This window comes from Andrographis paniculata, unplaced genomic scaffold, assembly GCF_009805555.1.
Source record: "Andrographis paniculata isolate CXL003 unplaced genomic scaffold, ASM980555v1 Contig60END, whole genome shotgun sequence".
NCBI lineage: Eukaryota > Viridiplantae > Streptophyta > Magnoliopsida > Lamiales > Acanthaceae > Andrographis > Andrographis paniculata.
This window is the reverse complement of record NW_026137596.1, coordinates 1,243,837-1,267,418: the sequence shown is the minus strand read 5'-3', so window position 1 is coordinate 1,267,418 and position 23,582 is coordinate 1,243,837. Positions and strand designations below refer to the sequence as shown.

Genomic DNA, 23,582 nt, shown 5'->3' with positions numbered 1-23,582 from the left:
ATAAAATATTCATACATTCTAATCAGCATCCTAATTGAAGCAAATTTGCATTTTAAAGAAGAAAAAGAAAAAAATCACCTTGTAATAAAGTCACTATTTTGTCTGAGATTTTTGCTGAGATATTTCCACAGAATAGTAGTGCCAGCACCAGGGCTGCCGCATGAGTTACTTGTACCTTGAGCATGAGCAGGTTGTACTCTGATGATCGATGCCCATGCGCCACCATCCACTAACCAAACCCTCTTGCATGCGTGTTGACAAAGTGAAGTTAACCAACTATACTTTTTATTCTCTTTTCGTCCACAGTAGAAAATCAACACATCTTTCGGCATTAATTTCCTACAAGAAAATGGCACAATTTTGACAGCATAAAGGATCTAGCCACTTCACTCAGAACAAACCATCTTCTTAACCTTCCTAAGACATTCCTAACAATTCCATAAAATATTCTACACCTTTATTCATCCATGGGGAACTCATTTCATCTTCACATACTAAAGAAATCCTGCATAAGATTACCTCAATGCGTCGACAGAAAAGATCTGCAGGTGGTGAAAATGGATGGCAACATTATAAGGCTTCAAGAACCACTTCTGGTGAGGGAACTTCTTGCGGATCATCAAGGGTTCGGGCTTAAGTCATCGAGAGATTCCCCCAATCTTCTTCCTCCGAGCTTCGAGCTGCAACTGGGAAGAACATACTATCTTCTTCCTGCAAAGATTCAACCAGGGGTGAAAATAGATGCTGCAGAGTCTAACACTGCTGCTGTCAAGAGAATTAAGGTTGTCATCTCAAAACAGCAGCTTCAGGAGCTTTTAGCGAAGAAGACATCATTGGAGAATCTTGTGATCGGGATGGACAGTTCCACGCCGAATTGGAAACCAAGCCTCTCATCTATTCCTGAAGAAACAGAATCGATATCGCCCATATAGGGTGTGCATTAGAGCCTATAGGAAAGAATTCGGTAGTGATGGCATTACATTGATTGTGAATTTTGTGTGCCTTGCTCACTCCCTCAAATCACAATCAGTATAATGTCTTGTGTAATAGTGAATGTGATGAAGTTAGTATTAGTTCAAGGAATGCAGATTACTGTTCTATTGCTCATATCCTATCTTTCTCATGTTCCTAAAACTTCACGAAGGTAAATTCTTGTTATAACTTCGACTTTACAGGAACAGGATTATTTGTTCATATGATCCATTTAACTTTGCAAAAGCTGGCCAAGAACCCTATGGAATATCATCATTTATCCAGCTTGATCTCTAGTTTTTATCATCCTAATCATACAGAATGTAGGAATTAGACAAGTTCAAACTTCAAAACCCAAAACCAAATAGTATAGATCAAGAAATTCAACCTTTTGATTGCTCAAATTTCATACCATAACAGGAGGGAGACAGACACTGTTTACAGAAGCACATAAATAAGCATCCCTGACCTAAAATGGAGGAGGCTCTTATCCACTAATGTCCACATCGATCACTTTCTTCTCAACCTTGGCCTTGGGAATGGAAATGTTTAGAACTCCATTCTTCATCTCTGCCTTCACTTTGTCCTTCTCGCAGCCATTCGGGAGCCGCAGTCTGGTGCTGTATACACTATGGGAACTGCTCTGCCAGCCATCGTCCTTCCCTTGCTCCGCCTTCTTCTCCCCTTTGATCACCAGCTCCTCGTCCTCCACCGAGACTTTAACGTCCTCTTTGGCAAGTCCTGGCATATCGAATCGTAGTTTGATTTCGTTCTCGTCCTCGCTAACATCCCAAGGGGATCGCATCTTGCTGGTTGTTGCTCCTGGGAACGTCATGGCGTCCTCGAATATTCGGTCCATTGTGTCCAGCATTTGGCGCATCGATCGCATTGGCGTTAGCGTGTCGAGCAAGCCTGTCAATCATCAAATTCGCGTTTGATTGTTAATTTTATTCGATTTTTCGGATTTGATATACATGTTAGTTCGTTCCGAATTTCCGATCCAATTGGAAATGGAAACCTAGGGTTCGTACCACTTACCGAAAGGGGATACGTCGAGCCCGACCCTACGCGGTCGCCTTTCCACGGCGGTGCTCTGGTTGTTGCTGCCGCTACCACCGCCGACATGATGCACGTCCACCGCAGTGTCTTTGTTATCTCCGGTGGCCTGAGCCGTAACAAGGCATAATTTCCTTCGAGAAGGAAAAAACACAGAGCAAGGCCCACGGCAAGCTCTCGTCGTTGCTCCGACGAGGCCGTTAGCTGCAAATGGAGTGGAAACTAATGCTTTAGCCGCCATGAGATAATACTTCCAGAAAATACACAATTACTTCAACTTGCAAACTCGATTGGATTGGAAGATCGCTGCATGCATATATATATAGGTGCGGAAGAACTTTGTAGATCAATCAGGAATCACCAACTCCATAGAAGAAAACAAAGATCCTGTCGAGGTGATTCCCGAGTGTTCTTCCCTTGCATGATTCTCCTACATTCGCGAATGATCGCGTTGCCTCTATTGGGTAATTGAGCTTTTATATTTGGGCCCAATAAAATTCAAATCGGCCCAAACATGTCATACTATTGGGCTTCATGTCACTAGACTCAATTACATTAAAAGGCCCAGTTACTTGCAGCACTGTGGGCCCTCTTATCTGTCCGATAGCCCAATTACTAACAATCTATTGGACCTTATTAATTGGTAAGAAAGCCCATAATGGGCTCAAATATTTGCAGCCTATTGGGCCTTGTTATTTAAGAAAAATAAAAACGGCCCAAATTTTCAAATATTTTGGGCTACATGTCCACTAGACCCAATTACATTAACAGCCCAGTTATTTGCAGCACGTTGGGCCTTATTATTTGTCCAATAACCCAGTTTGCAATCTATTGGGCCTTATTAATTGGTCCGAGAGCCCATCATGGCCAAAATATTTGCAGCCTATTGGGCCTTGCTATTTAGGCACAATAAAAAAAAAACGGCCCAAAATTTACTTTCTTTTAGGCTACATGTCCACTAGAACCAAGTACATTAAATGGCCCAAATATTTGCAGTCAATTGGGCCTTGCTATTTAGGCACAATAAAATAGTAAACGGCCCAAAATATACAATCTTTTTTGCTACGTTCACTAGACCCAATTACATTAAATGGCCCAAATATTTGCAGCCTATTAGGCCTTGTTATTTAAGCACAGTAAAATATAAAAAGGCCCAAAATTTACACTTTTGGGCTACATGTCCACTACACCCAATTAAATTAAATGGCCCAAATATTTGCAGCCTATTGGGCCTAGTTATTTAGGCACAATAAAATAAAAAATGGCCCAAAATTTACATTCTTTTTGGCTACATGTCCACTAGGCCCAATTACATTAAATGGCCCAAATATTTACAGCTTATTGGGCCTTTTATTTTCGCACAAAAAAAACGTGTCCACTAGACCCAATTACATTAAATGGCCCAAATATTTGCAGCCTATTGGGCCTTTGTTATTTAGGCACAATAAAATAAAAACGGCCCAACATTTACACTCTTAGGCAACATGTCCAGTAGAACCAATTACATTAAATGGCCCAACTATTTGCAGCCTATTGGGCCTTGCTATTTAGGCACAATAAAATAAAAACGGCCCAAAACTTATAGTTTTTGCTACATGTCCACTAGACCCAATTACATTAAATGGCCCAATTATTTGCAGCCTATTGAGCCTTGTTATTTGTCCACTAGCCCATTACTTGCTACCTGTTGGACCTCATTAATTGTTTCAAAAGCCCATTAAAAACTAAATTGCCCAAATAATTGGAGACTATTGAGTCTTATTATTTGGGCACAATAAAATTGAAAACGGCCCAAATTCTTACATTCAATTGGGCCACATGTCCACTAGACCTAATTACATTAAATTGCCCAGTTATTTTCAGAATATTGGGTCTTGTTATTTTGTCCAATAGCCCATTTACTCGCAAACTAATGGACCTCATTAATTGATCCGAAAGCCCATTAAAACTTTACCGGCCCAAATAATTGCTGTATATACGCCTTAGAATTTAGACCCAATAAAATTGATATTGGCCCACAAATTTACATACTAATGGGCTGCATGTCCACTGAACCCAATACATTAAAAGCCCCAGTTATTTGCAGCATAATGGACCATATTGCTTTGTATTGGACACTAGCCCATTACAACTAAATTGGCCCAAAATATGAAGTCTATTGTGCCTATTATTTGGGCCAAAGCCCAATTAGTTAAAACGAGCCTAAACATTTGCAGTGCATCGGCTCAACAATGGCCCATTTTGTACGGTTTCAGCTACCGGTCATGCGATGTTGCTTCGCAGAAGCTCCTGGACTCCAGATCCCCAACCGCCAGCGCACATGGTTTGGTGTGAGTGGCAGAGTGATCAGTGGATGGCGCAGGATCTGGACTCCAAGGATCTTCGAACAAACTTACACCTACAGTCGTCTTCTACATGCAGCAGAAACTGGTGCTGCTTCGTCTCTGCAAAACCCTAATCCCTAAAAGAACAGTGTAATTCGTCTACCCTAATTCTCTGCCATAATCATCAACTACCATGTGGATCCACCACAACTTCATCAAGAACACCAAAAAAGGAAAAAGTGAAAGGTAAGAAAAGAAAAAATTAAAATTAAAAATTCCACACCCCCTACCCAACCCAACACATTCTTCTTTCCACAGCTTTCATCACTCTCGAGAAACACAATATGTTCATGCCTGTCTGCAAAGCCTCCTTGATACATCTCCATTTGTTTTAATTTATTCTTTTCCTTTTGCACTTTTTTACTCCTCCTTATACATATATATCATTATTATCTCAGACCTGAGCACAGGTTGTTCCAATGGGCAAGAACAATGGAAGCTCTTGGTTAAATGCAGTGAGAAAAGCCTTCAGATCTCCTTCCAAAGTCGATGGAGCAGAAGAAAATGACGACGAAGCTGAACACAAGGTCAGTCATACTCGTTCATTGGGATCTAATTTACGTACTGTGTTGAATTGATAACGGTGAATTTAGGTATTTACTAATTTTACTTCCTTACAGAAAAGAGTAAAAAGGAAATGGATGTTTCTTACCAAAAATTACCCTCTCCAGACAACCATTCAGCACAATGCAGCCAAAATTAGGGCAAACGATCAGAATTCAAAATCCAAACAGGCGGCGGCGTTGGCCGACGACACCTCTGCAATCGCGGCGGCTATGGCGACCGCGGAGGCCGCTGTCGCCACCGCACGAGCTGCAGTAGACATCATCCGCCTCAGCACTGCTACAGCACCTTATCCTCTCCGACACCGCCATGATCAGGCTGCTCTTGTTATTCAGACACTCTTCAGAGGATATCTGGTAATTAATTAAGACTGTTTACACATACAGTTTTTGAAACTATTGGGTAATTATTTTAAAAACATAAAATCAAATATATTTTTTCGATTACAAAAGTATCACATTACTAAAACTATCTGCCTCAATGGAGTCTAAATCTTACAGCAGACAAACCAGGATTAGACAGTCAATTAGTAATAGATCGAAAATGACAATTTCACCTAAAAGTTTAAATGGTCATTTTTCAGGCAAGGAGAGCTCTGATGGCGCTTAAAGGCATAGTGAAGCTGCAGGCCTTAATTCGGGCACACATTGTCCGAAAGCGAGCCAAGACAGCTCTACAACGCATCGAATCTCTAGTTCGAGTCCAAACTCATTTCTGCGACCAGCGCCGCCGGCGATCCTGCGAAGAAACTACCCTTCCACGCAATAACAAGAACATGAAATCCATTGTAGGCATTCATTCATCAACAATCACCAATTTTTCTGGTCCAAATTCTAACAAATTTTTCGACCTCTTGTTATCGCAGCAACCTAGAATTTCAACCATCTCCGGCGACCACGGCCGGCGAGCAGTCGAGGAAATCCAGATTCTAATACAGAGAGCAAAAGAATTCTCATTTAAACAGACGAAGACAACTCTAGGACAAGTCTTGTTTGACGATGATCAAGACCAAGTTTCGGACAACAATTACGAGCGGCGCGGCGGCAAGAACACGAGAAAATCGAAGACCTTATGCAACCTACAAGTTCAATCTCCAAGAACTCCAACCTCCATCAATGTCCATTCCTGCAGCCAAACAGAGGAAATGAGCCACCAATCCTCCGAAACTCCGACGTCGTGCTCGTCAATTTACCGCCGCAGAATAAGCGTCGGAGAATCCTCGTGCCCCTTGCCGCGGCCTAATTACATGGCAGCAACTGCTTCAGCCATGGCAAGAGTCAGACCACACAGCACGCCGAGGAACAGGCAGTCGAGCCCGAGCAGAGAGCAATCGGGGCATTCGTCGAAGAAACGACTCTCATTCCCGTCCGCCGACGACCAAATTATCAACACTATTCATCCCAAACAGCCTTGTTATTTAACAGAATGAGGTTTGTTGATCCATAGTTTTAGCTACACTTAACAATCCTTTCAATGAAGTTCTTAAATCCCTTTCGCATCAATGGTGTGTTTACAATCAACTTTTGCTTTCTAATCTTGAAGTTGGCTTCTCATCTTTTCACTTTTTTATAAGAGATAGTGATTACAAGAAAATAAAAGTAAAGTGCAAAAAAGCAATTTAATTTGTGAAGTTTGATGCATCCTAAAATTTAAAAGGTAACAGAATAAATAATGAGAGCTAAGACTAAGAATGTGTATATTTTAAATTTTATATGTGTATATAAGAATGGGTATGGGGCTCCATGAATAATGAATTTTTTTTCATTGAAATTAATTGATGCATCAAAAGATGTGACACATGAATTATGTATGATGAATGTAAGAATATCTTAGCTTGCTCCATTATTCATTCACTACACTACTCTCATGCTAGAAAGCTTTCTGAACTGCCAATCTGCCATGCCATCTTTTTGGACTAGAATTAAAATCATAGATACTATTAGAGATATTTATTTATTTATTTCAGTACTATATTATTATCAAAACAAAATTGTTTTACAGATTAGAGTCTAAGTAGTAACAAGGTTTTGATAGCCCCTCATATCCCTTGGTTGGAAAAAAAAAAAAAAAAAAAAAAAAAACACCCTTACTCTTTCTTTAAGCATTTGACAGGGGAAGAGGTAATTCAAGAATCGAATTTGCTTGATGAAAGCAAAATCAATCGACAAATACTATGTAACTTAAAATTTAATAATCTATATATATATATATATGCACATGTATGTATGTATGATTGTGGGTGTCGTTATCTGTCAAGTTTTCATATGTAGTAGACGAAGATGTCATCAAGATTATGATCCATCCATACACCTCTGTGAATTCCAAGGCAACCTTTTCTTTTCCCTCATCCATATATAATACTTCTTCTATCGGTCAAATATACTAAATTTATTCTCGTTTTTTTTTAACAAAACATCATTTTTCCTATTTCCTTTTTTTACCCAAAAAAGTAAAAAAATTTATTTTTACTTACTTTTATTAAAATATGTATCCGATCAAATGAGCACACAATTGGATGACTGAGAGGGTATATAATTGAATTGAATGAACCTTGCATTGCATTGCAGCAGAAGCTGAAGCCCCACCCCACATGCATTGTTACATGCATCTACTACTACTTTTTTCACATCCGAACACTTTTTCAACTCTCTTGACTTGTTAATCTAATCATTCCCTCGTCTGCTCTCTACCCACACAATACTATTAATTAGCCTCAGATTTTCAGGCATCAAAGAAAATTTAAATACATACTAACTCACTGACTGATCATTTTATTGCACACAAGCCAGAACATAGATGGATATTTATAGATATTTTTTCAGACAAAATTTAAGGGACAATGTCCCACCAGCAAGCAATATCAAGAATCAACCAATTACTTGTAAACTGAATTTAACTCAGAATTTCAGATCACTCAGCATTGTAAAAACTCATAATAACAATCAAGATAGAATGCACATAAACAAGTACCATTTAAAGATCAGAAAGAGATTGCAGCAGACACAAAATTAAATTGTCAAGAAGTAGCACTACTTAATATTAGACCAAAGAAAAAAAAGAAAAGACAAGAAGAAGAAGAAGAAGGAACTAACTGTCTTATAGCTTCTACTCGATCTGATTGAACCTCGGGAATGCAACTTCGGAAGCATGAGCTGCGGCAAACGTCGGGCTATTGCAAACACTGCTATCAGAGTGCGAGAAGAAGGTCCTCTGAAGTACTCCGGAAGGCGACGATACAGTAGTGGCCGGGGTGCTGATGGAGTCATGGGGCGAAGGAGGATTCATCGACCCCGGGTGTAGAGCTTCAGCTAATGGCCCTCCTTGCGCAAATGGCTGCCAAGAAACATGGGACGACAGCCAATTCGAATTCTTGGATTGCTCGTTGTAGCATTCGAGCTGAACCTTCCCCATTCCTTCATCTAAGATGCTTCCAACAGCCATTGCCATGGATAGATCGAGCGAAGGGCCCTGATTCATTGATTTTCCATTCCCTTCGCTGTTGTTGTGGCTTCCATTGTTGAGGTTATCGATTGACCAAGCATCTATGAAACCTGTAGGAGGCTCAATTTCGTTCGAATAAGTAAACAGATTCAGCGAATGATGGTGATCCTCAAAGCCTTGATCGAAAGCAGGACCAGAGCAGCTGTATAAAGAAGATGACCCCTCGGTGGAAAATCCCATATTAGGTCCCAATAATGGCGACCAGCGTTGCTCGTCGGCATTCAGATTAACCATTCCACTCATCAGCCCCAAATCTCTTCAATTCAGAAACCAAAAAGCAACAAATTATGCAAGAACAGAGTAATAATTAATAAGTAAGCACAAATTGAACCTACCTGCTAGGTCCCTTGTAAGAAATTGCATCCGCCGCCGCCGCCGCCGCCGAGATGCCGATATCAGTCTTGGAATTGAACAGCAACAGAGGGGGTGGAGGATCATTACCATTTTCAGTAGTAGCTACCTGTTGGGAAGCAGAAGCAGAGGGGCGGCCATGGCTGCCCTGCTCAAGACGTGTCCTCTTGTGGCTTTCCCCATTGTTGTTGCTGCTGCTTTTAACTTCCACAGGCTTTCTTGAACGGGGACGTCCTCTGTGCAAGTGACGCTCGCAGTACTTCTGGTGTGGCGCCACGTCTCTCGAGCACCTCCATTTCTTCCCATCGGTCCTCTTGCATCTCCCAGGCTCTGGATCGCCATTTCTCGAAAATCTCACATTGTACACAGCTTCAAAAACACCAACACAATCAAACGCCATAGACACCCACCCCCAAACCTCAAGTAACCACAAGATATGCCAATCAGAACCAGACAAGAGCAAATAAGAAGATTACAGGAAGCAGAAGAATCTAAAACCGACGCCGCTGCAGGAGGAGGGAAATTCTTCGCGAGAGGGAAGAGCAGCTCAGGAGGCACCGGCACAGAACACATCATGTATTTATAAATCATAGCTTGCCTTTCCAGCTCCCTCCATTGAGCAGATGTAAAAGGGAACCCCACGCTCGCCGCCATAGCCACTGCATAAGCTCAAACACAAAAATAAAAAATATAGAACAAAAGGCAAAGGGGGTAACGAATACAATCAGTCCAAACTGCAGTTACTCTCACAATTAATCATCATGAAAGGGTAAAAAGAAAGGGGAAAGAAGATGGATAGGCTTGCCTGGGGATTTGTAAGTAGCTGCAGGAGCGAACATGTCAAAAGGCTGCAGGTTAGTAGTAGCAGTAGTAGTAACAGACTTTGCGAAATTTCCACAGGAAGAAGACGAGACATAGACATCATCACGGTTTATATTGCCCAAAGCCTCGTTAGCTCCGCCGAAGCTGTTACTGCCCGTGGGGCCCACGCCTCCACCACCACCACCACCACTGGCACTACCACTTCCTCCGCCACCAGTACCGCCATCGAACGGACGGTCCAGATTGTCCGCTTTACGGACGGCGCCCGTCACGAAACTCTTGGAAAGGAATGCTTCGGTACTGTGCGCTTTCATAGAACGAGCAGCAGCATCACTGTTTGACGATGATTTCTTGTCCGAAGTGCTCAATCCATTGCCCGCAATGGCTCCTCTCTCCATACCCACTTTCTTTGCCGGAAATGGCGAAACAGCCTTACCCTCTCGAACTAAGCCACTAAATCCCCAAATTGAAGGACGAGAAAACCCTAAGAAAATGCACACACACACAAACTCCACCAAGGAAATGAATCTAATGAATTGAACAGGGGAAAGGAAGAAAAACCCCAATTCTGGTTATTGGGAATCACCAAAACCAGCTAGCTCAGTGCTCAGCCACGTATTCCTGCAGTAACCTCCTCCTCCTGCTCATAGCTCATTCATGGCTTTATCACGGCTCTTGATATTTATGGAGTGCCTATCAGAGTTTCGAAAAGGGAAAAAGAGGGGATGGGCTATTATTAGGAATAATAGAAGTGGGGTTAGGGTTGGCATTTAGTAATTGATATTGCCGCCATTCTTGGCCTTTGGTGTGCCTCCATTCTTCCAACATTCGCACCGTTGGAGATTAGACACGACAGACACTCGTCCACAGTACACCACCCCAACTCGTCAATTTTTTTACTTTTTTATTTTAAATACAAATGGAAACATTTGCATCCTTTTCTCTTCTTCTTCTTCTCTATCAATGATCTACTTGGATCGAGTCGGGAGAAAGCTCCCATAATAATTGTTGACATATGCATATGCATATCCATCGTTTTCTGCATTGATAAGGCTTGACCACCGTACTGTCATCTCCATTATTCGGATCCATTTAATTATTCAAGAACAAACACTGCATTTGGATCAGTGCGTCTTGTTCTTATTTCTTTATTACATAGACACATTCATATTATTATATGTATATAATATGCTATCACATCAGATCATATTATATATGATCCTCTTACAATTAGGGTTTACCCTTATTGTTTTGGGTTTTGTTCTTTTTTTTTCTTTTTTTTTTTTTTTCTCCCATGCAAGAAAGTGGGGTAGATATGAATTTCACTACAGTTACGACCATTAATTTGGATGAAGTTTCACCTTCTCAATATTATTATAACAGAATGTCAACAAAAATTAAATGAAGAAATATTCAAAGAAAGTGAATTAATGTGATGGTGACAAGACACATAAAGTGGCCTTGAAATGACAAATAAAAAGAATTATCATTATAAATTTATTTAAAAATAATTTATACCAAAGAAGTATTCATGTTTTAATTAGGTTGCGAACATATACATATATGCATACACATGCATTAAAGATAAGGCCACGGAATGGGAGACAAGAAATGTAATGCCAAGACAGGGGAGTAGCTATATTGCTACTACTACTATTATGATGATGATGATTATTATTATTATTATTATTATATTTAAAATTAAAATGGCAAGAAATTGGAAGAAGAATTTGAAATCATAAAATGCAATTGATTTGAATTATAAATATGGTTAATATGAGACAAATATTTATAGGGTTGAATGAGATCTAATACTCCCTTTGGAAAAGATGTATCAATGTATGATGTATGGACACTGAGGAGTGGGGCACATCAATAAATAATGTATGGCCCAAAAACAATAAAAGAAGGTGCAGACAGCTGTGGAATGAGATAGAAATAGATGGCAAGTCCACATCACATGCAAACACACAGGGCAAAGTTTTTATTTTTTTTCTAACCCCATGAGGCCATAACTCACTTCCAAAAATATGTCACTCCACTCCACATTTTGGCTTCATTTCTATGTGATATAATTATATTACATGACCCCTCTTTCATTCAATGACCCACAAAATTTGTTGGGAGTTTGAACTTTGAACAAACAGTCACCCACTTTCCAACTTTTTAGTTTTATTTTGTTTATTCTAAAAGGATGGATGGATGGATGAAAAACAGGGGACAGGATACAGAATAAATAATAATGTTAAAAGGCCAAGATATACTAGTGTGTGAGATTTATTTTTTTTAATGGAAATTTTGTTATTTAAGTGAATGCTGATTGAGAGAGAGAGAGAGAGAGTGGGTGTGGGGGTGAAGATGAGGATGTGCCTCCAACAAAGGAACAAGAGAATAATTACAAATATGGGGACCATTAAATTCAATTAAATTCCCTTGCAATAGATTGGAATCAGAAAGCTACCTCCCCCTAGGAAACAACCCCATCCCTTTCTCCCAATTCATTATAATAAATTAATTTTACCACTATTTAATCATAGATTCTCATATCTCAGAATCTAACTTTATTATCATCATCAAGATTTGCATCAAGTTGGCACCCAGCCATTCATATCATAACAAATGTGTTTTTAACTTGGACCATCTGTAAGCTGAGGCTAGTGGGCCTAAGCCCCAAGTAAACACTTGTCAGCAGAATTTGAATTTATTTCAGTACAATAATTTTAAAAGCAAAATCCCATTCCAAAAGTGCCATCAAGTATCAACATTGGAAACCCTAATTGCTCCTCTAATATAGGGCAATTTTAAAGGGAAAAAAAAGAGCAATCAGTTAAGGTTTCAAGATTTGGAGGAATGAGATGCCAAGAAGCTATAGATGCTGCTTCAACACAATGCAAGCACAAACCAGAAAATATGTTCATTCCAATATGACAGAATGTTATAATCTTTTCAATCTGCCAAGTATTCGAAATCAGACTTTTCTTACTAGGCATAAATGTAACTCAATTTTTCTGATTGAGATTGAATAGACAGCACCTTGTTCTGATCCCCAGCTCTGTCCTCTGCTCAGCTACTTGATGCACTCAACTTAGTTCTGCCATGGCTCCTGCAACCCTGAAAACATCCTGTATATTAGTTAGTGTCACAATATAACAAGGACTAGGTGAATCAAGAATATATCATGAAAAAGCTTTTAAAGAAATGTATGAGAATCAGGACAACCCAAGGAAGGTTTGTTAGATGAACCAAATCGATCAGAAACCACAACTTTTTGATGCATTAAAAACAAAAACAAAATACTCCTTAAGACACCTTCTCCCAATTCAATCCATTTCAAGGTGAGGACTGCTGTAGCATGGGGAATAAGGAACTAATCACCTTCAAACAATCTTCAGTTCTATGTACCATAAATAAGTTTCACATGAATCTAATACTCAGCAGATATGTCACGCGGTATAGAACAAATCAACTTACTATCTTATCTTCTTTGGCTAGATGCAGCACCCAAAGACCTGAAAGTAACAGTCACCCATAAGAACCATTCAGACAACAGAAAAAAAAAATAAAAGTTAACATTTTCTTTGATACTCACCTGCTTTGCTGTTTGCCAACTAAATTCGAACCATGCCTTCCATGAGATGGTCCCTTGCTTTGAGAAAACTCATTTCTGTTTGTGTTTACTCCATTTCCAACAGTCAGCATTGACGTTCGGCTTGGCCTAGCTTCAGTACCATTAGATTCTGCAACATCTTTCGTTTTGCTTAATATTTTAACATTTGGTATTCCCCCAGCAACACGAAAGGGATCTCCGCTAAAGTTTTGATTCTGGATTTCCAAGAATGAAGGATGGCTGACAGAATTTGAAGATCTAGGGACTGCAAGCTCATTGTAACTCGCCTTATCAGAATTCACAGATGCTGAATCTAGAGATGACACTTTTTTTAAGCGGTGAGACTGAGCCAATGGAGTGAGTGCTACGGAAGCCATGGATGAAGAGAACAAAGTTGGCATTGCAGCTGCAGCTGCAGCAGCCACTTTAGCAACAGCTGCTTTGGCAGCTATAGTTCCTTGGGCACCTTCCCGGAGCTGAACATAGTCCCCTTCAACCAGAAATAACTAAACAAAACAGAAGACACTCTAACACATTTTGTAGTAATAAATTAAGTAAATACAAAAGATACACGTCTATGAGTAAGGACATACATCAGGATGATTGGCAACAAACTCATCAAGCTTTCCATACGTTCTTTTATAGTCATGCCAGTGTAGCGGGGCAAGCATCTTGCCAAGCCTATTAGGAAGCTATTTGCACACAAAAAACAGTTATTAGACATAAAAACTATATTAAACAGTAGTAAACTAACTGTATCACAGAAGGACAAATCAATTAACTCACCGTAGAACTAATCCTAATTCTGCCACCAGATCCTATGGCACGAGCTATAGAAGCTAGCAACGCTCTTTCATCCAGCAGATAAGTTTCCCCAGCTTTTCCAACTACATTGAAGTTCCTTTGTGCAGTCGAAATAAAGGCACTGGTCAAAACTGCATTGGAGGCAGTCTCTGAGGATTCACTAAAAATTATAGCAGGAGCCGGTGCTTCAGAGGAAAATGTATTGATAGAAAAACCAGTCTGCTCCATAGGCGTGGTTTTGTTCTCCAGTCCATGAATACCCACTGGATGTGCTTTGTTTTCCTGTGACAGTGGTTACAATACATGAGCTTTCAAACTATCAAGAATCATAAAAAAAATAATAATAACAATAAAATCAAGAATCATTAGAATTCATTGTTGTGCACGTAAAGGATGTGTAAAATGTAATAATGAGTACAAATGAGCATGTAGAAGAACAATTACTGAACCTCGGAGTCATTTCCATGTTCAATAGCATCCAGTCGAAGAGCATCATCAAACTGGGAAGAAATTTGCTGCAAGTTCTGCTGAGTTTGAGCATTTTCATGGTTTTCATCTATAGATTTGAGCACCTGAAAAATGGTGTGATCAATGCGGGTAAAGACAAGAGAAGAAAGCAGCAATTGCCTGTATCACATCAATTTGCCAACCTGTCCCTCCCCATTTGACAAACCAACCAAGCCACCCATGTCTTTTACTGGATTGATTGAAGCGTCTATATAATTAGCATGGATTGCTTGACCACTTCCTGATACTTCAAAATTATAATGAGGCTCCATTCTCAACAAGTTTTCTCCAGTCTGCTCTGAATACTGATTCTGGGTAGTCGTATGTTCCCCATCAGAGGGGGGCTTGTGTATGATAAAACAGGACATGAATAATAGCAAAGCATCACAACAACTGGCAATGGAAGAGCAGCAATAAAATGAATTATATTACTTACCTGTTGGTTTTGCCAGTTCTGAATTGATGACATTGCAGGCAATTGGTGAAAAGGAGATTGTGTAACATGTGAAGGATGTGGTACACCTTGTTGATGCATTACAAAGGGATGCATTGCAGTTGGAAGGTATGTTGGAACTCCAAAAAGGGAAGAAGGAGCAAATGCAACACTATGAACATGGTCCGTCTGGAAAAAGGTGATGAAACATTCAGGTAAAGTAAATTGAGATAGGAATTAGAACCTAATGCAATATATGCCCTGTATGCAGGACCCTCTCCACCAAGAAACTATGTGGCTAATTTTTATTCCTCTGTGGATCATTCCCCAAATGGAGAGGAATGAAAAATAAGATAGAACAAAATCTAGTTAAAGTGAAACAAACTAAATTTATGTTCAAATAATAGTTCTTTATCTATGTGTAATTCTTTTAATCATATACATTGAAATTATACATAGATACATCATACATGCATCTGTAAAACCTTCCAACTCCAGCATACTCAGCCAATCAATTTTAGACAGAACGGCCAGAAAAGGGAGAGATATTACCAGGTGAAGAACAAAAACAAAATGGACATCTACAATCACTTAAATGATTCTACAACAAAATGCAAACTTACGAAACTTCACAACATGCAGTTAGGAAAGTGCAGTGATAGAGAACAAAAAAATAGGGCAGCATTTACCTGTGTTAATGCATTCCCTGAGGAGGTTTCAGCATTTCCATTCTGCATACCAGTGGTTGGCTGGGGTGAATTACTGTCATTCACCTCCAACTGGTTGCCATTGGCATGTGCAACTTGAGAAACATCATTAGAATTTGTATGGGAGCCATGTGAATCATCTAGCTGAATTCCACTCTTTTCTCTCACATCAACAAGTTCAGCCTGGAGCTGCTGAATGTGCATATGAAGCTTTTCCATTTCTGCAAACTGAATAAGAACCATATCAAATTAGTATATATTTCTAAAATGAAACAGATTCTCCTTTTAAAAATTGCTGCTATAGCTTAAGCACCTGTCGTTGACAACCAAGCCACAGTTGATTGTATTGTTCTGTGCGGTCTCGAAGTTCAGCTTGTAGATTGTGGTTTGTGGTAGATTGAAGAGCATCCATTTCTTGGGCACGAGCCATCCAAGCTTGTGCCTCTCTCATCTGCTCATCTTTATAAAGGATAGCTTCTTGAGCAATCCTATGCTGGATGAACAAAGTAAACATCAAGACATGCCTAAACAATTTTGAAAAATAAATACATAAATAAAATAATCAGAAGTTTTAGATAAGCATGAACAAAGTAAACATCAAGACATGCCTAAACAATTTTGAAAAATAAATACATAAATAAAATAATCAGAAGTTTTAGATAAGCATGGAATATAAAGTCCAGACTCAAAACATATTTTTTACTAAACGAAACTTCAGCCAGAAACATCATTCTGAAATACAAAATTAGCGAACCATATAAAGATTGAACCTGACTCATGCAGATACAACATAATAGAAAGCAATTTTAAACCTGTTCCTGCAACTCAACGAATTGGCGCTCTTTTTCTTGAAGATGTTCACGAAGATCATGGATTTGTTTAATATGTTGTGCTCTCTCAGCTTCGGAGGTATCCCTCTCCCTCCTGCAAAAGGAGCAAGTCATATTAGAAAAAACCCAAGGCAATTTTGAAGGCCTGAGGACATCAAAACGAAATTACAATATAAAATCAAAAGCAAGTTGCCAAAAAAAAAATCTCAACAGATGAAACAAAATGACTTGGAAGGAACACATGAAAGAAAGGGGCATATAATAGGCCCTAAATTAACCCACTAGCTTCAAACATGTAACCAACCAAAAAGTACCTGTAACTCTGTAGCTCTTGGTTTCGCTCTCTAATTAGATCCTCTTTTGCCCAAACCTGCTATAATAGAGGTAAGAAATAATTTCAGTACAACAGTAACCAGGTTTCAAGAACAAACAATTCTAAGGAGAAAGAGATCATAGTTTATTCACTAACTGCGTCCTTCTCCAATCTACTAGCATGCAATTCTCTTTCCTTTTCATCCAGCTTTCTCTCCAGTTCACGTATTTTCTCTTCCTTCTCATGCAGTTGCTCCTGTAAGAAAAAGATTAGGGAAATAGCAATTAAACACTAACATTAGGGAAAATACATCCTTACAACTTCAAATACATTACAAATCTAACAAAAACACTACCAAGACAAATAATGACCAGCACATATTAGCCTATCAGATTGTAAATGCATAACTTCAAATGAAAGTGAAAGAAGATTGCCCTTGTTCAAATTCATCAACATTTCAACATCACAAAATGCATCCCCCCACAAAAGGCCAAAACCTGAAAATTGTGAATGGCATTTGCATGCTCCTTTATTTCAGCTTCAATTGTATTCCGCAAACCCACAATCTCTGATTTTGCAATAACCTGTGCCCGGAGGTCAACCTCTATTTGCTGCAATTCTTCCCTTTGTTTCACGACAGTGTGAAGTCTTTGCTGCAATATATCACTGTCCAAGCCCCCATCAATATTTATTGAGCAGAAATCCACATCAAGCGGCTCTCTCCCATGCTGCACCTTAACACAAAACACATCAACTAAGTTAAATAGCAAAAGGGAAAGAACAAAACATATAGAAACGTGCTAAAAAGAGATTGGAAAAATCAAAAGTTTCACTAAACACTGCCATTACCTCATATATCAATCTCTCGTCAGACGGGCCTAGTTTTGAACGCTCCATTTCCTGTGCATACCCACAAAACAAGAAGGAACATATAATCATAAATATAAAGGACACCGAAACCCTACCTTGGTAGCACTGCTGCATCAGCGTAAATTTGGAGGATCGAAAAATATTATATATGGAATGCCCCAAATGCAAGCATGCTTCTCACAAAAAGCCTAGCCAGTAATACCGTCTCACAAGAAAAACCACTTAAAACAATAATCACTATTTTCTGACAAAAAAAGGGTAAAGCCAATGCAAGTAGATTTTCACCTCGTTACTGGAGTTGCGAGCCGATTGTTCGGTTACAGCACGCCACTGCTTACGGGAAGGTTGAGAAGACGACGGCGGCATCGACGGCAGAGTAACACCTCCATTACGCACGGCGGCGGTAGCACCGGGCGCGGCCTCCATCAAACCGAGGTAAAGTACAGTCCTTTTCCCCTCAAATCCGCCCTAATTTCGCATCAAAACCCTCGGTTCAAAAAGCAATTGACAAAATGCCGAGCCGAAAACAAGAAAGTACGGGCCGAATGCAATAAAGAAGCTGAATCGAGCGAGAGACTTCTGTGTGCGGGAAATGGGAGTCTTTGGAGATTGGGGACGGGTGGGTTTTGCGAATCGGAGGTTTTAGAGGGACTCCATAGCAAATAAATACCAGGAGGGGAAGACCGCACAGAACGGAGATGGACAGATAGATATTATTGTAGGAAACGGAATTTAGAACGCAAGTAATCCTCACGCCCTTTATAGACCGAGGAGAAGACGCCACAATCCCCTGTTGACGTTCCCAGTGCGCTTGATGAAATCTCGACCGTCCGTTTAGCAATCGACGGTAAAGAATATATGGGCCTTGAACCCACTTAAAATTTACGAGCCCAATTCATCAAGCCCAAATAGGCCCAATTCAATAATAGAAGACCGAAAACGTACGTTTAAACCAATTTAAAAAATATATCTATATATATATATATACCTTTAAACCGTGAGCGCCAAAACGAACTCCGCCGGAAACAGTTGCAGAAGTGAGAAGAACCGCCGCCGGCAGCGATTTTCCGATCACTCACACGCTTGGTTTCTCGGAAGTTCTCGACGTATCAGAGAATATTGATCGAACCGTTCTGATCGAATTCCTACTCCTCTAATTCTCCGCCGCCTCCTTCCGCCGCGAACGACGGGCGGTGTACCTGCAACAAGGAGCCAGAAACCACGCCGTCGCCGCTCCTCCGCCGCCTCAGTGAGCGTATCTATAATAAATTTTCAGCACCAACAAACAAGAAAGGAAATCTGCAACCAGGCGGAGATTATTATTTATCTTCCGATGAACTCGTGAACAATGTGTTGTGGGGATTATCTTCTTATGCTTCAAAATGGGCTTTGCATTTCTGGAGTTTTCACATGTAAAGTATAATTTGGGCCATTAGAGAAGACCCGATTTTATCGGGGCCGATATAAGGCCCATTCTGTATAGCGGATGCATTTCTTTTAATCCTCTCTTCTCTGTGTAGGATATTTATTCTTTTTTATGTAAAACTAAATTATTTCATATAAATAATTTTTTACAGTATTCTCTCTATATATAAATAATATTTATACTTTATTTTATCACAAATATTTTATTCAAATATTTTTTAAAAATAAATAATATATGTTAAGATAATAGGTGTGTGTTCACTTTGTTTTTTTTTTTTTTAATAAAATAAGATATCACATCAATTACTTAATTACATTACAACAAACGATTATTATCATTTAAAATTTGAATTATCCAAAAAATACTATGTTTGGTTGTGATTTAAATAGTATTTAAATATAATATAATAATAATGTTTTTTATTTGATATTAAAAAATATTTTTTTAAAAAAAAACAAACAAACACATCCTAACACATCCAAACAACCCCAAAAACACAAGTAAACAAAACATGGTTTAAAAATTTAAACAAGGAAGGAAAAAAGCTAAATTGAAAACCAAGAGATATTTTGGTGGGGCTTCGAGTCTAACTCGGTAGGAAAGCCGACACTTAGGTGTAATTTTGTTTGTGACTAAAGGTACTTGTAGCTATGTTTGCACATATATATATATATATATGGTGTGTTTGTTTTGGGGATTGGATTGGATTTACACTATTCATCCAGTTTTTCTCCCAAAAAAACATCAAATCAAACACCTATTTTTTATTTTTTATATTATACTAAAAATCAATTTTACATTCAAAATATCACATCAACGCCTATTTATATCACATCATACAACTATTCAAATTCAAAATTTTTACTTTTCAAATCCCAATTCAAAATATATATAGTAGCAAATGCATAGTTTTCACTCGTAGAATCACACCAAATATCCAAATGGTAACTGTAATTGTAAATTTTCAGAATTTCAAAATTCTATTAAATAATAATAATAATAATAAAAAGGAAGTCCTAGTCATGCAAAACGACATAGCAATGAAAACAGGTGTCTGTCTATTCGAAAAGGAAAATGGAGTTTTGAATTGTCGATGGGATGGAATGGGTATTATTATTTTTATTATTATTATTATTATGGGCGTTGGTATGATCTCTTCTTCAACTTCTGTTCTTGGCTTTGCTAAAAGGAGAAATGGAAGGTGATTATTCGATATAATTTAATTAATTAAAAAAAACATGGGACAATTTAATTAATTTGCTACAGTAGTTTTCACGACCAACTAATTAATCTATCTGTCAGTTTCCCTAATGAGATTTAATTTGTTTGATCTAATTTGCAAAAGTATTAGATTCGGCTGAAGATGTACTCGACCGAATAGTGATGACGAATTTTTATATTAAAAAATAATCTTCAATAATGGCCGTTCAAGACAAAGGTTATATATATATATATATATATATTATGGCCCATTATTACCAAACAGGCCACGAGTCAAAATTTATTTTATTTTTAAAATATTTAATATAGTATTATATTTTTAAATCACAAATGTTTTTAAATGAAACATTGCCCGTGTGTATTTAGTTTTGTATTTTTATTTTAATTTTTGGTTAATATGATAATTGAATATACTATTTTTAAAAAAATATAAATATAACTGAATAATTAGAAAAAAAAAGAACAGCCTGTGTATTTCACAGCCGTTTTCTCCTAAATATACCAAACTGAAATACCACGTTGTGCCACTTGAATATTAGCACTTAGCAAATATTAGTAAAAGACCCAAACACTTGGGGTTAAAATAAAATATATATATATATATATATTTCAATAGTATTAATTTAGACATATATTTTTTATTTTATAGAATTTAATTTACTAAGCCCAACAAGCAAGTCACACTATGGGAATCATATGTGATAGGTGATCTGAAGCGTCAGGGTTTGAACCATGACCTTACGATCACACGTCCAATCCTCACACCACCAATCCATTCCTTACGGGACAGCTTTGTGTTTATATTTGAAGTCACGATGAAGCACGTTATATATACCGATTTTTATTTTATATCAACTATTTTTTCACTAAAAAAATAAAAAATAGTATATAGATATAAATACATACACATATGTAATCTCAATATGGAGATGTCGAAACCACCGACTCCGTCTTCGCCTTGCCTGTCAAATTTGTCTAATGCGTCTTACTTTATCGTAAATAAATAAATACTAGCATGTACGTGAAATTAGTTAACTACCATCCTTTGTCCTTCATGCATACCTACCAAAGCAATATGACGTTGAATATACATACATATATATTATAGTTGAATATCATATTTTAGTAGAGAGATGGAGTGTTTTTTAACGTTATTTAAATAATAATAATAAAATTTAAAAAAAAAATTGAATAGTAAAGTTTTTAAGAATTAAAACTTCAAAAGCTAACCCAATAAAATGCATCTCTACAATTGTTTGATATAATATTAAAAATAAAATAAAAAATTATAAAGTGAATATTTTTTTAATAGATAAAATATATAGCATTAGATTATTTTTTTTTCATTATATTTACAGAGAAAATGTGTAAAGATATATATATATATATTTGTGGATGAACATACCCTTGGACTGTTTGCATAACACAAAATTTTTACACTATTTATCAACTAAGTATTTATTAATAATTGTTTCTAAAAAAAAAATACTTATATCAAATACATCCCTAAAAAATTAATAGTAAATTTAAAATTCATTTTTTATATAAACATCACATCAAATATTTAATAATTTACTATTTAAAAAATTCTCAAAACTTCAACATATTACTATTAAAAATTTCTCAAAAAAACATAAGACTATCTTCACAAACACTACCCTAAAATTTAACATTATTCATTAATTATTTTTTATTTTTAAAAAATATTAAATTAAATATGTTTTAGTTCACAAAATACAACATACAAAAACTTAAAATTTGTTCATCTCAAGTCTCAACGAAGTCTAACTTCAGAAACTATTATCTAATTTTATACCACTATTGAATTAAATACCTACTACTCTTTTCAAAAGCTTTGTGTAGACAGACAAAGGCTAGTGTACATATATATATATATATATATTAAAACATATACTCTCTTCGACATTAAAATGTTGCTATTTTTTATTTTTGTCCGTCCTAAAACAAAATTATCATTAATTATACTATCTATCTAACATAATAAATATCCTTCTAACTTATACTATGTTATACAAATATCATTATTTAAAAATTATTAATATTTAAAAATTTAGGCGAAAAATATAATTCATTGTAAAGCTGATTATCATTAGCAAATAAAAAGTGAATAGAGTAACAGAGGCTGTAATGAAACAATGATGAGTTTTGTGAGGAAGACAGACATGAGAGAAAGTCCTCTAAACGATCATTAGTTTAGTACCACTGTAATTATTACTGAAGGGACACTGACATTTTCAGGATTAACACAACAAACAAGTGTTCTTCATTCATTTGTCGTTATTAGGCTATCATCCCATCTTTATTTCTTGCGTGTTCATCCTTCTTGTCTACCTCAGGACTTTCTTGTCCACACGCACACTTACGTATACCATCAGAAAACAAAACTAAAAACACGTACAAGTACTCTCTCTCTCTCTATCTCTCTCTCTAAATACTAGTATCAAATTATTATTACAAGACACAATAACAATGTTATTTATAAGTATAATTTTTGTGCCATTTACAATAAAGGGACTTTTCACTATCTCTCCCTTTTTGGTTAATTCCACAGATATTTCTATACTCACACCCTGCATAATCTCTGTTTCTTCAATTTGATTTATAGCTAATTTCCAGTCCTAATTATTATTACAATAAACGCCAAAGTAAAGATTCTAGTAATTTGTTTTCTTTATAGACTATTCCTTATGATCTCTGCCTCATTTTGTTTTACATTACTACTTATTTTTCCACAGCACAAACAAACACATTGAAAAATCACTGAAATGACAAGAACACAAGAAATTGAGTTACCTGTAAATTGTTTAAAACCAATTTGCTGAATCCAGGTAAATTGATCCAAATCCCATCAAAGTAATTGATCTGTGAAGGCCAAAAAGAATTCAATAAAAAAAAAAAAAAAAAAGAAAAAAAAGATGATCATCTATCCAAAAAAAAAAGATGATCATCTATCCAAAGAACAATGAAATCAAGCTTAATTTTGAAATCTACTCAGGTGGATCAAAATAGATACGTATGGATGGATACCTACCATGAATAGGGGTGAGTAGAAGGGGATGGAGATTTAAACAGCCAGCAAGAGAAAATCCAACACTTGGAGATCAACCAAAGGAGTCCCTTTGCAAGAATACACATCAATGGCCCCACACCTCTTTTGGCACCTTTAGACTAACACACCACCTTATCATATATT

General features: G+C 37.4%; 5 protein-coding genes and 1 long non-coding RNA gene across 15 annotated transcripts; 2 read left to right on the top strand and 4 right to left on the bottom strand.

Annotated features, from left to right (window-relative positions):
• Positions 1 to 80: 80 nt before the first annotated feature.
• Positions 81 to 1,226, top strand: LOC127259293 (uncharacterized). Its single transcript, XM_051286517.1, has one exon. It carries the CDS (start codon positions 468 to 470, stop codon positions 930 to 932), a length of 465 nt encoding a protein of 154 aa, XP_051142474.1. The 5' UTR covers positions 81 to 467; the 3' UTR covers positions 933 to 1,226.
• On the bottom strand, positions 783 to 2,441 carry LOC127259292 (small heat shock protein, chloroplastic). 2 transcript variants are annotated; one of them, XM_051286516.1, is made up of 3 exons: positions 2,011 to 2,441; positions 1,442 to 1,884; positions 783 to 900 (listed from the first exon to the last, which is right to left on the bottom strand). In XM_051286516.1, exons 1-2 carry the CDS (start codon positions 2,267 to 2,269, stop codon positions 1,460 to 1,462), a joined length of 684 nt encoding a protein of 227 aa, XP_051142473.1. In that variant the 5' UTR covers positions 2,270 to 2,441; the 3' UTR covers positions 783 to 900; positions 1,442 to 1,459. The 2 variants fall into 2 exon arrangements, with proteins under 2 accessions (XP_051142473.1, XP_051142472.1); XM_051286515.1 differs by lacking the exon at positions 783 to 900 and having other exon boundaries at positions 1,343 to 1,884.
• Positions 2,442 to 4,474: 2,033 nt separating this feature from the next.
• On the top strand, positions 4,475 to 7,019 carry LOC127259290 (protein IQ-DOMAIN 18-like). 3 transcript variants are annotated; one of them, XM_051286511.1, is made up of 4 exons: positions 4,475 to 4,598; positions 4,811 to 4,939; positions 5,033 to 5,332; positions 5,560 to 7,019. In XM_051286511.1, the coding sequence occupies exons 2-4, from the start codon at positions 4,832 to 4,834 to the stop codon at positions 6,403 to 6,405; spliced, it is 1,254 nt and encodes a 417-aa protein (XP_051142468.1). In that variant the 5' UTR covers positions 4,475 to 4,598; positions 4,811 to 4,831; the 3' UTR covers positions 6,406 to 7,019. The 3 variants fall into 3 exon arrangements, with proteins under 3 accessions (XP_051142468.1, XP_051142467.1, XP_051142469.1); XM_051286512.1 differs by having other exon boundaries at positions 4,551 to 4,939; positions 5,560 to 5,763; positions 5,842 to 7,019; XM_051286510.1 differs by having other exon boundaries at positions 4,550 to 4,939.
• Positions 5,219 to 10,509, bottom strand: LOC127259288 (growth-regulating factor 2-like). Of its 3 annotated transcripts, none has more exons than XM_051286509.1 (5): positions 9,634 to 10,509; positions 9,305 to 9,487; positions 8,813 to 9,197; positions 8,069 to 8,733; positions 5,219 to 5,329 (listed from the first exon to the last, which is right to left on the bottom strand). In XM_051286509.1, exons 1-4 carry the CDS (start codon positions 10,046 to 10,048, stop codon positions 8,082 to 8,084), a joined length of 1,635 nt encoding a protein of 544 aa, XP_051142466.1. In that variant the 5' UTR covers positions 10,049 to 10,509; the 3' UTR covers positions 5,219 to 5,329; positions 8,069 to 8,081. The 3 variants fall into 3 exon arrangements, with proteins under 3 accessions (XP_051142466.1, XP_051142465.1, XP_051142464.1); XM_051286508.1 differs by lacking the exon at positions 5,219 to 5,329 and adding an exon at positions 5,808 to 6,367; XM_051286507.1 differs by lacking the exon at positions 5,219 to 5,329 and having other exon boundaries at positions 7,837 to 8,733; positions 9,634 to 10,508.
• Positions 10,510 to 12,438: 1,929 nt separating this feature from the next.
• On the bottom strand, positions 12,439 to 19,004 carry LOC127259233 (uncharacterized). 5 transcript variants are annotated; one of them, XM_051286413.1, is made up of 17 exons: positions 18,710 to 19,004; positions 18,007 to 18,189; positions 17,701 to 17,751; positions 17,349 to 17,585; positions 17,008 to 17,106; positions 16,853 to 16,911; positions 16,521 to 16,632; positions 16,022 to 16,201; positions 15,691 to 15,936; positions 15,005 to 15,190; positions 14,712 to 14,912; positions 14,511 to 14,633; positions 14,044 to 14,343; positions 13,851 to 13,949; positions 13,240 to 13,763; positions 13,122 to 13,159; positions 12,439 to 12,772 (listed from the first exon to the last, which is right to left on the bottom strand). In XM_051286413.1, exons 2-16 carry the CDS (start codon positions 18,145 to 18,147, stop codon positions 13,126 to 13,128), a joined length of 2,592 nt encoding a protein of 863 aa, XP_051142370.1. In that variant the 5' UTR covers positions 18,148 to 18,189; positions 18,710 to 19,004; the 3' UTR covers positions 12,439 to 12,772; positions 13,122 to 13,125. The 5 variants fall into 5 exon arrangements, with proteins under 5 accessions (XP_051142370.1, XP_051142373.1, XP_051142371.1 ...); XM_051286416.1 differs by lacking the exon at positions 18,710 to 19,004 and having other exon boundaries at positions 14,712 to 14,879; positions 18,007 to 18,528; XM_051286414.1 differs by lacking the exon at positions 18,710 to 19,004 and having other exon boundaries at positions 12,439 to 12,761; positions 18,007 to 18,526.
• Positions 19,005 to 20,343: 1,339 nt separating this feature from the next.
• Positions 20,344 to 23,564, bottom strand: LOC127259236 (uncharacterized). Its single transcript, XR_007840458.1, has 3 exons — positions 23,421 to 23,564; positions 23,183 to 23,251; positions 20,344 to 21,330 (listed from the first exon to the last, which is right to left on the bottom strand). It is a non-coding gene; the product is annotated as an uncharacterized LOC127259236 (long non-coding RNA).
• Positions 23,565 to 23,582: the final 18 nt, after the last annotated feature.

Excerpts from the sequence above, each read along its gene's own strand:
- LOC127259293 (XM_051286517.1), top strand. The coding sequence starts at position 468 with ATGGGGAACTCATTTCATCTTCACATACTAAAGAAATCCTGCATAAGA.
- LOC127259292 (XM_051286516.1), bottom strand. The coding sequence starts at position 2,269 with ATGGCGGCTAAAGCATTAGTTTCCACTCCATTTGCAGCTAACGGCCTC. Across the intron at positions 1,885-2,010 it reads GCTCGACGTATCCCCTTTCG|GCTTGCTCGACACGCTAACG; the intron begins GTAAGTGGTACG and ends GATGATTGACAG.
- LOC127259290 (XM_051286511.1), top strand. The coding sequence starts at position 4,832 with ATGGGCAAGAACAATGGAAGCTCTTGGTTAAATGCAGTGAGAAAAGCC. Across the intron at positions 4,940-5,032 it reads ACGACGAAGCTGAACACAAG|AAAAGAGTAAAAAGGAAATG; the intron begins GTCAGTCATACT and ends ACTTCCTTACAG. Across the intron at positions 5,333-5,559 it reads CACTCTTCAGAGGATATCTG|GCAAGGAGAGCTCTGATGGC; the intron begins GTAATTAATTAA and ends GTCATTTTTCAG.
- LOC127259288 (XM_051286509.1), bottom strand. The coding sequence starts at position 10,048 with ATGGAGAGAGGAGCCATTGCGGGCAATGGATTGAGCACTTCGGACAAG. Across the intron at positions 9,198-9,304 it reads TTTAGATTCTTCTGCTTCCT|CTGTGTACAATGTGAGATTT; the intron begins GTAATCTTCTTA and ends GTGTTTTTGAAG. Across the intron at positions 8,734-8,812 it reads TCTTACAAGGGACCTAGCAG|AGATTTGGGGCTGATGAGTG; the intron begins GTAGGTTCAATT and ends TCTGAATTGAAG.
- LOC127259233 (XM_051286413.1), bottom strand. The coding sequence starts at position 18,147 with ATGGAGGCCGCGCCCGGTGCTACCGCCGCCGTGCGTAATGGAGGTGTT. Across the intron at positions 17,107-17,348 it reads ATGCCATTCACAATTTTCAG|GAGCAACTGCATGAGAAGGA; the intron begins GTTTTGGCCTTT and ends TTTTTCTTACAG. Across the intron at positions 14,344-14,510 it reads AACATGGAAATGACTCCGAG|GAAAACAAAGCACATCCAGT; the intron begins GTTCAGTAATTG and ends CCACTGTCACAG.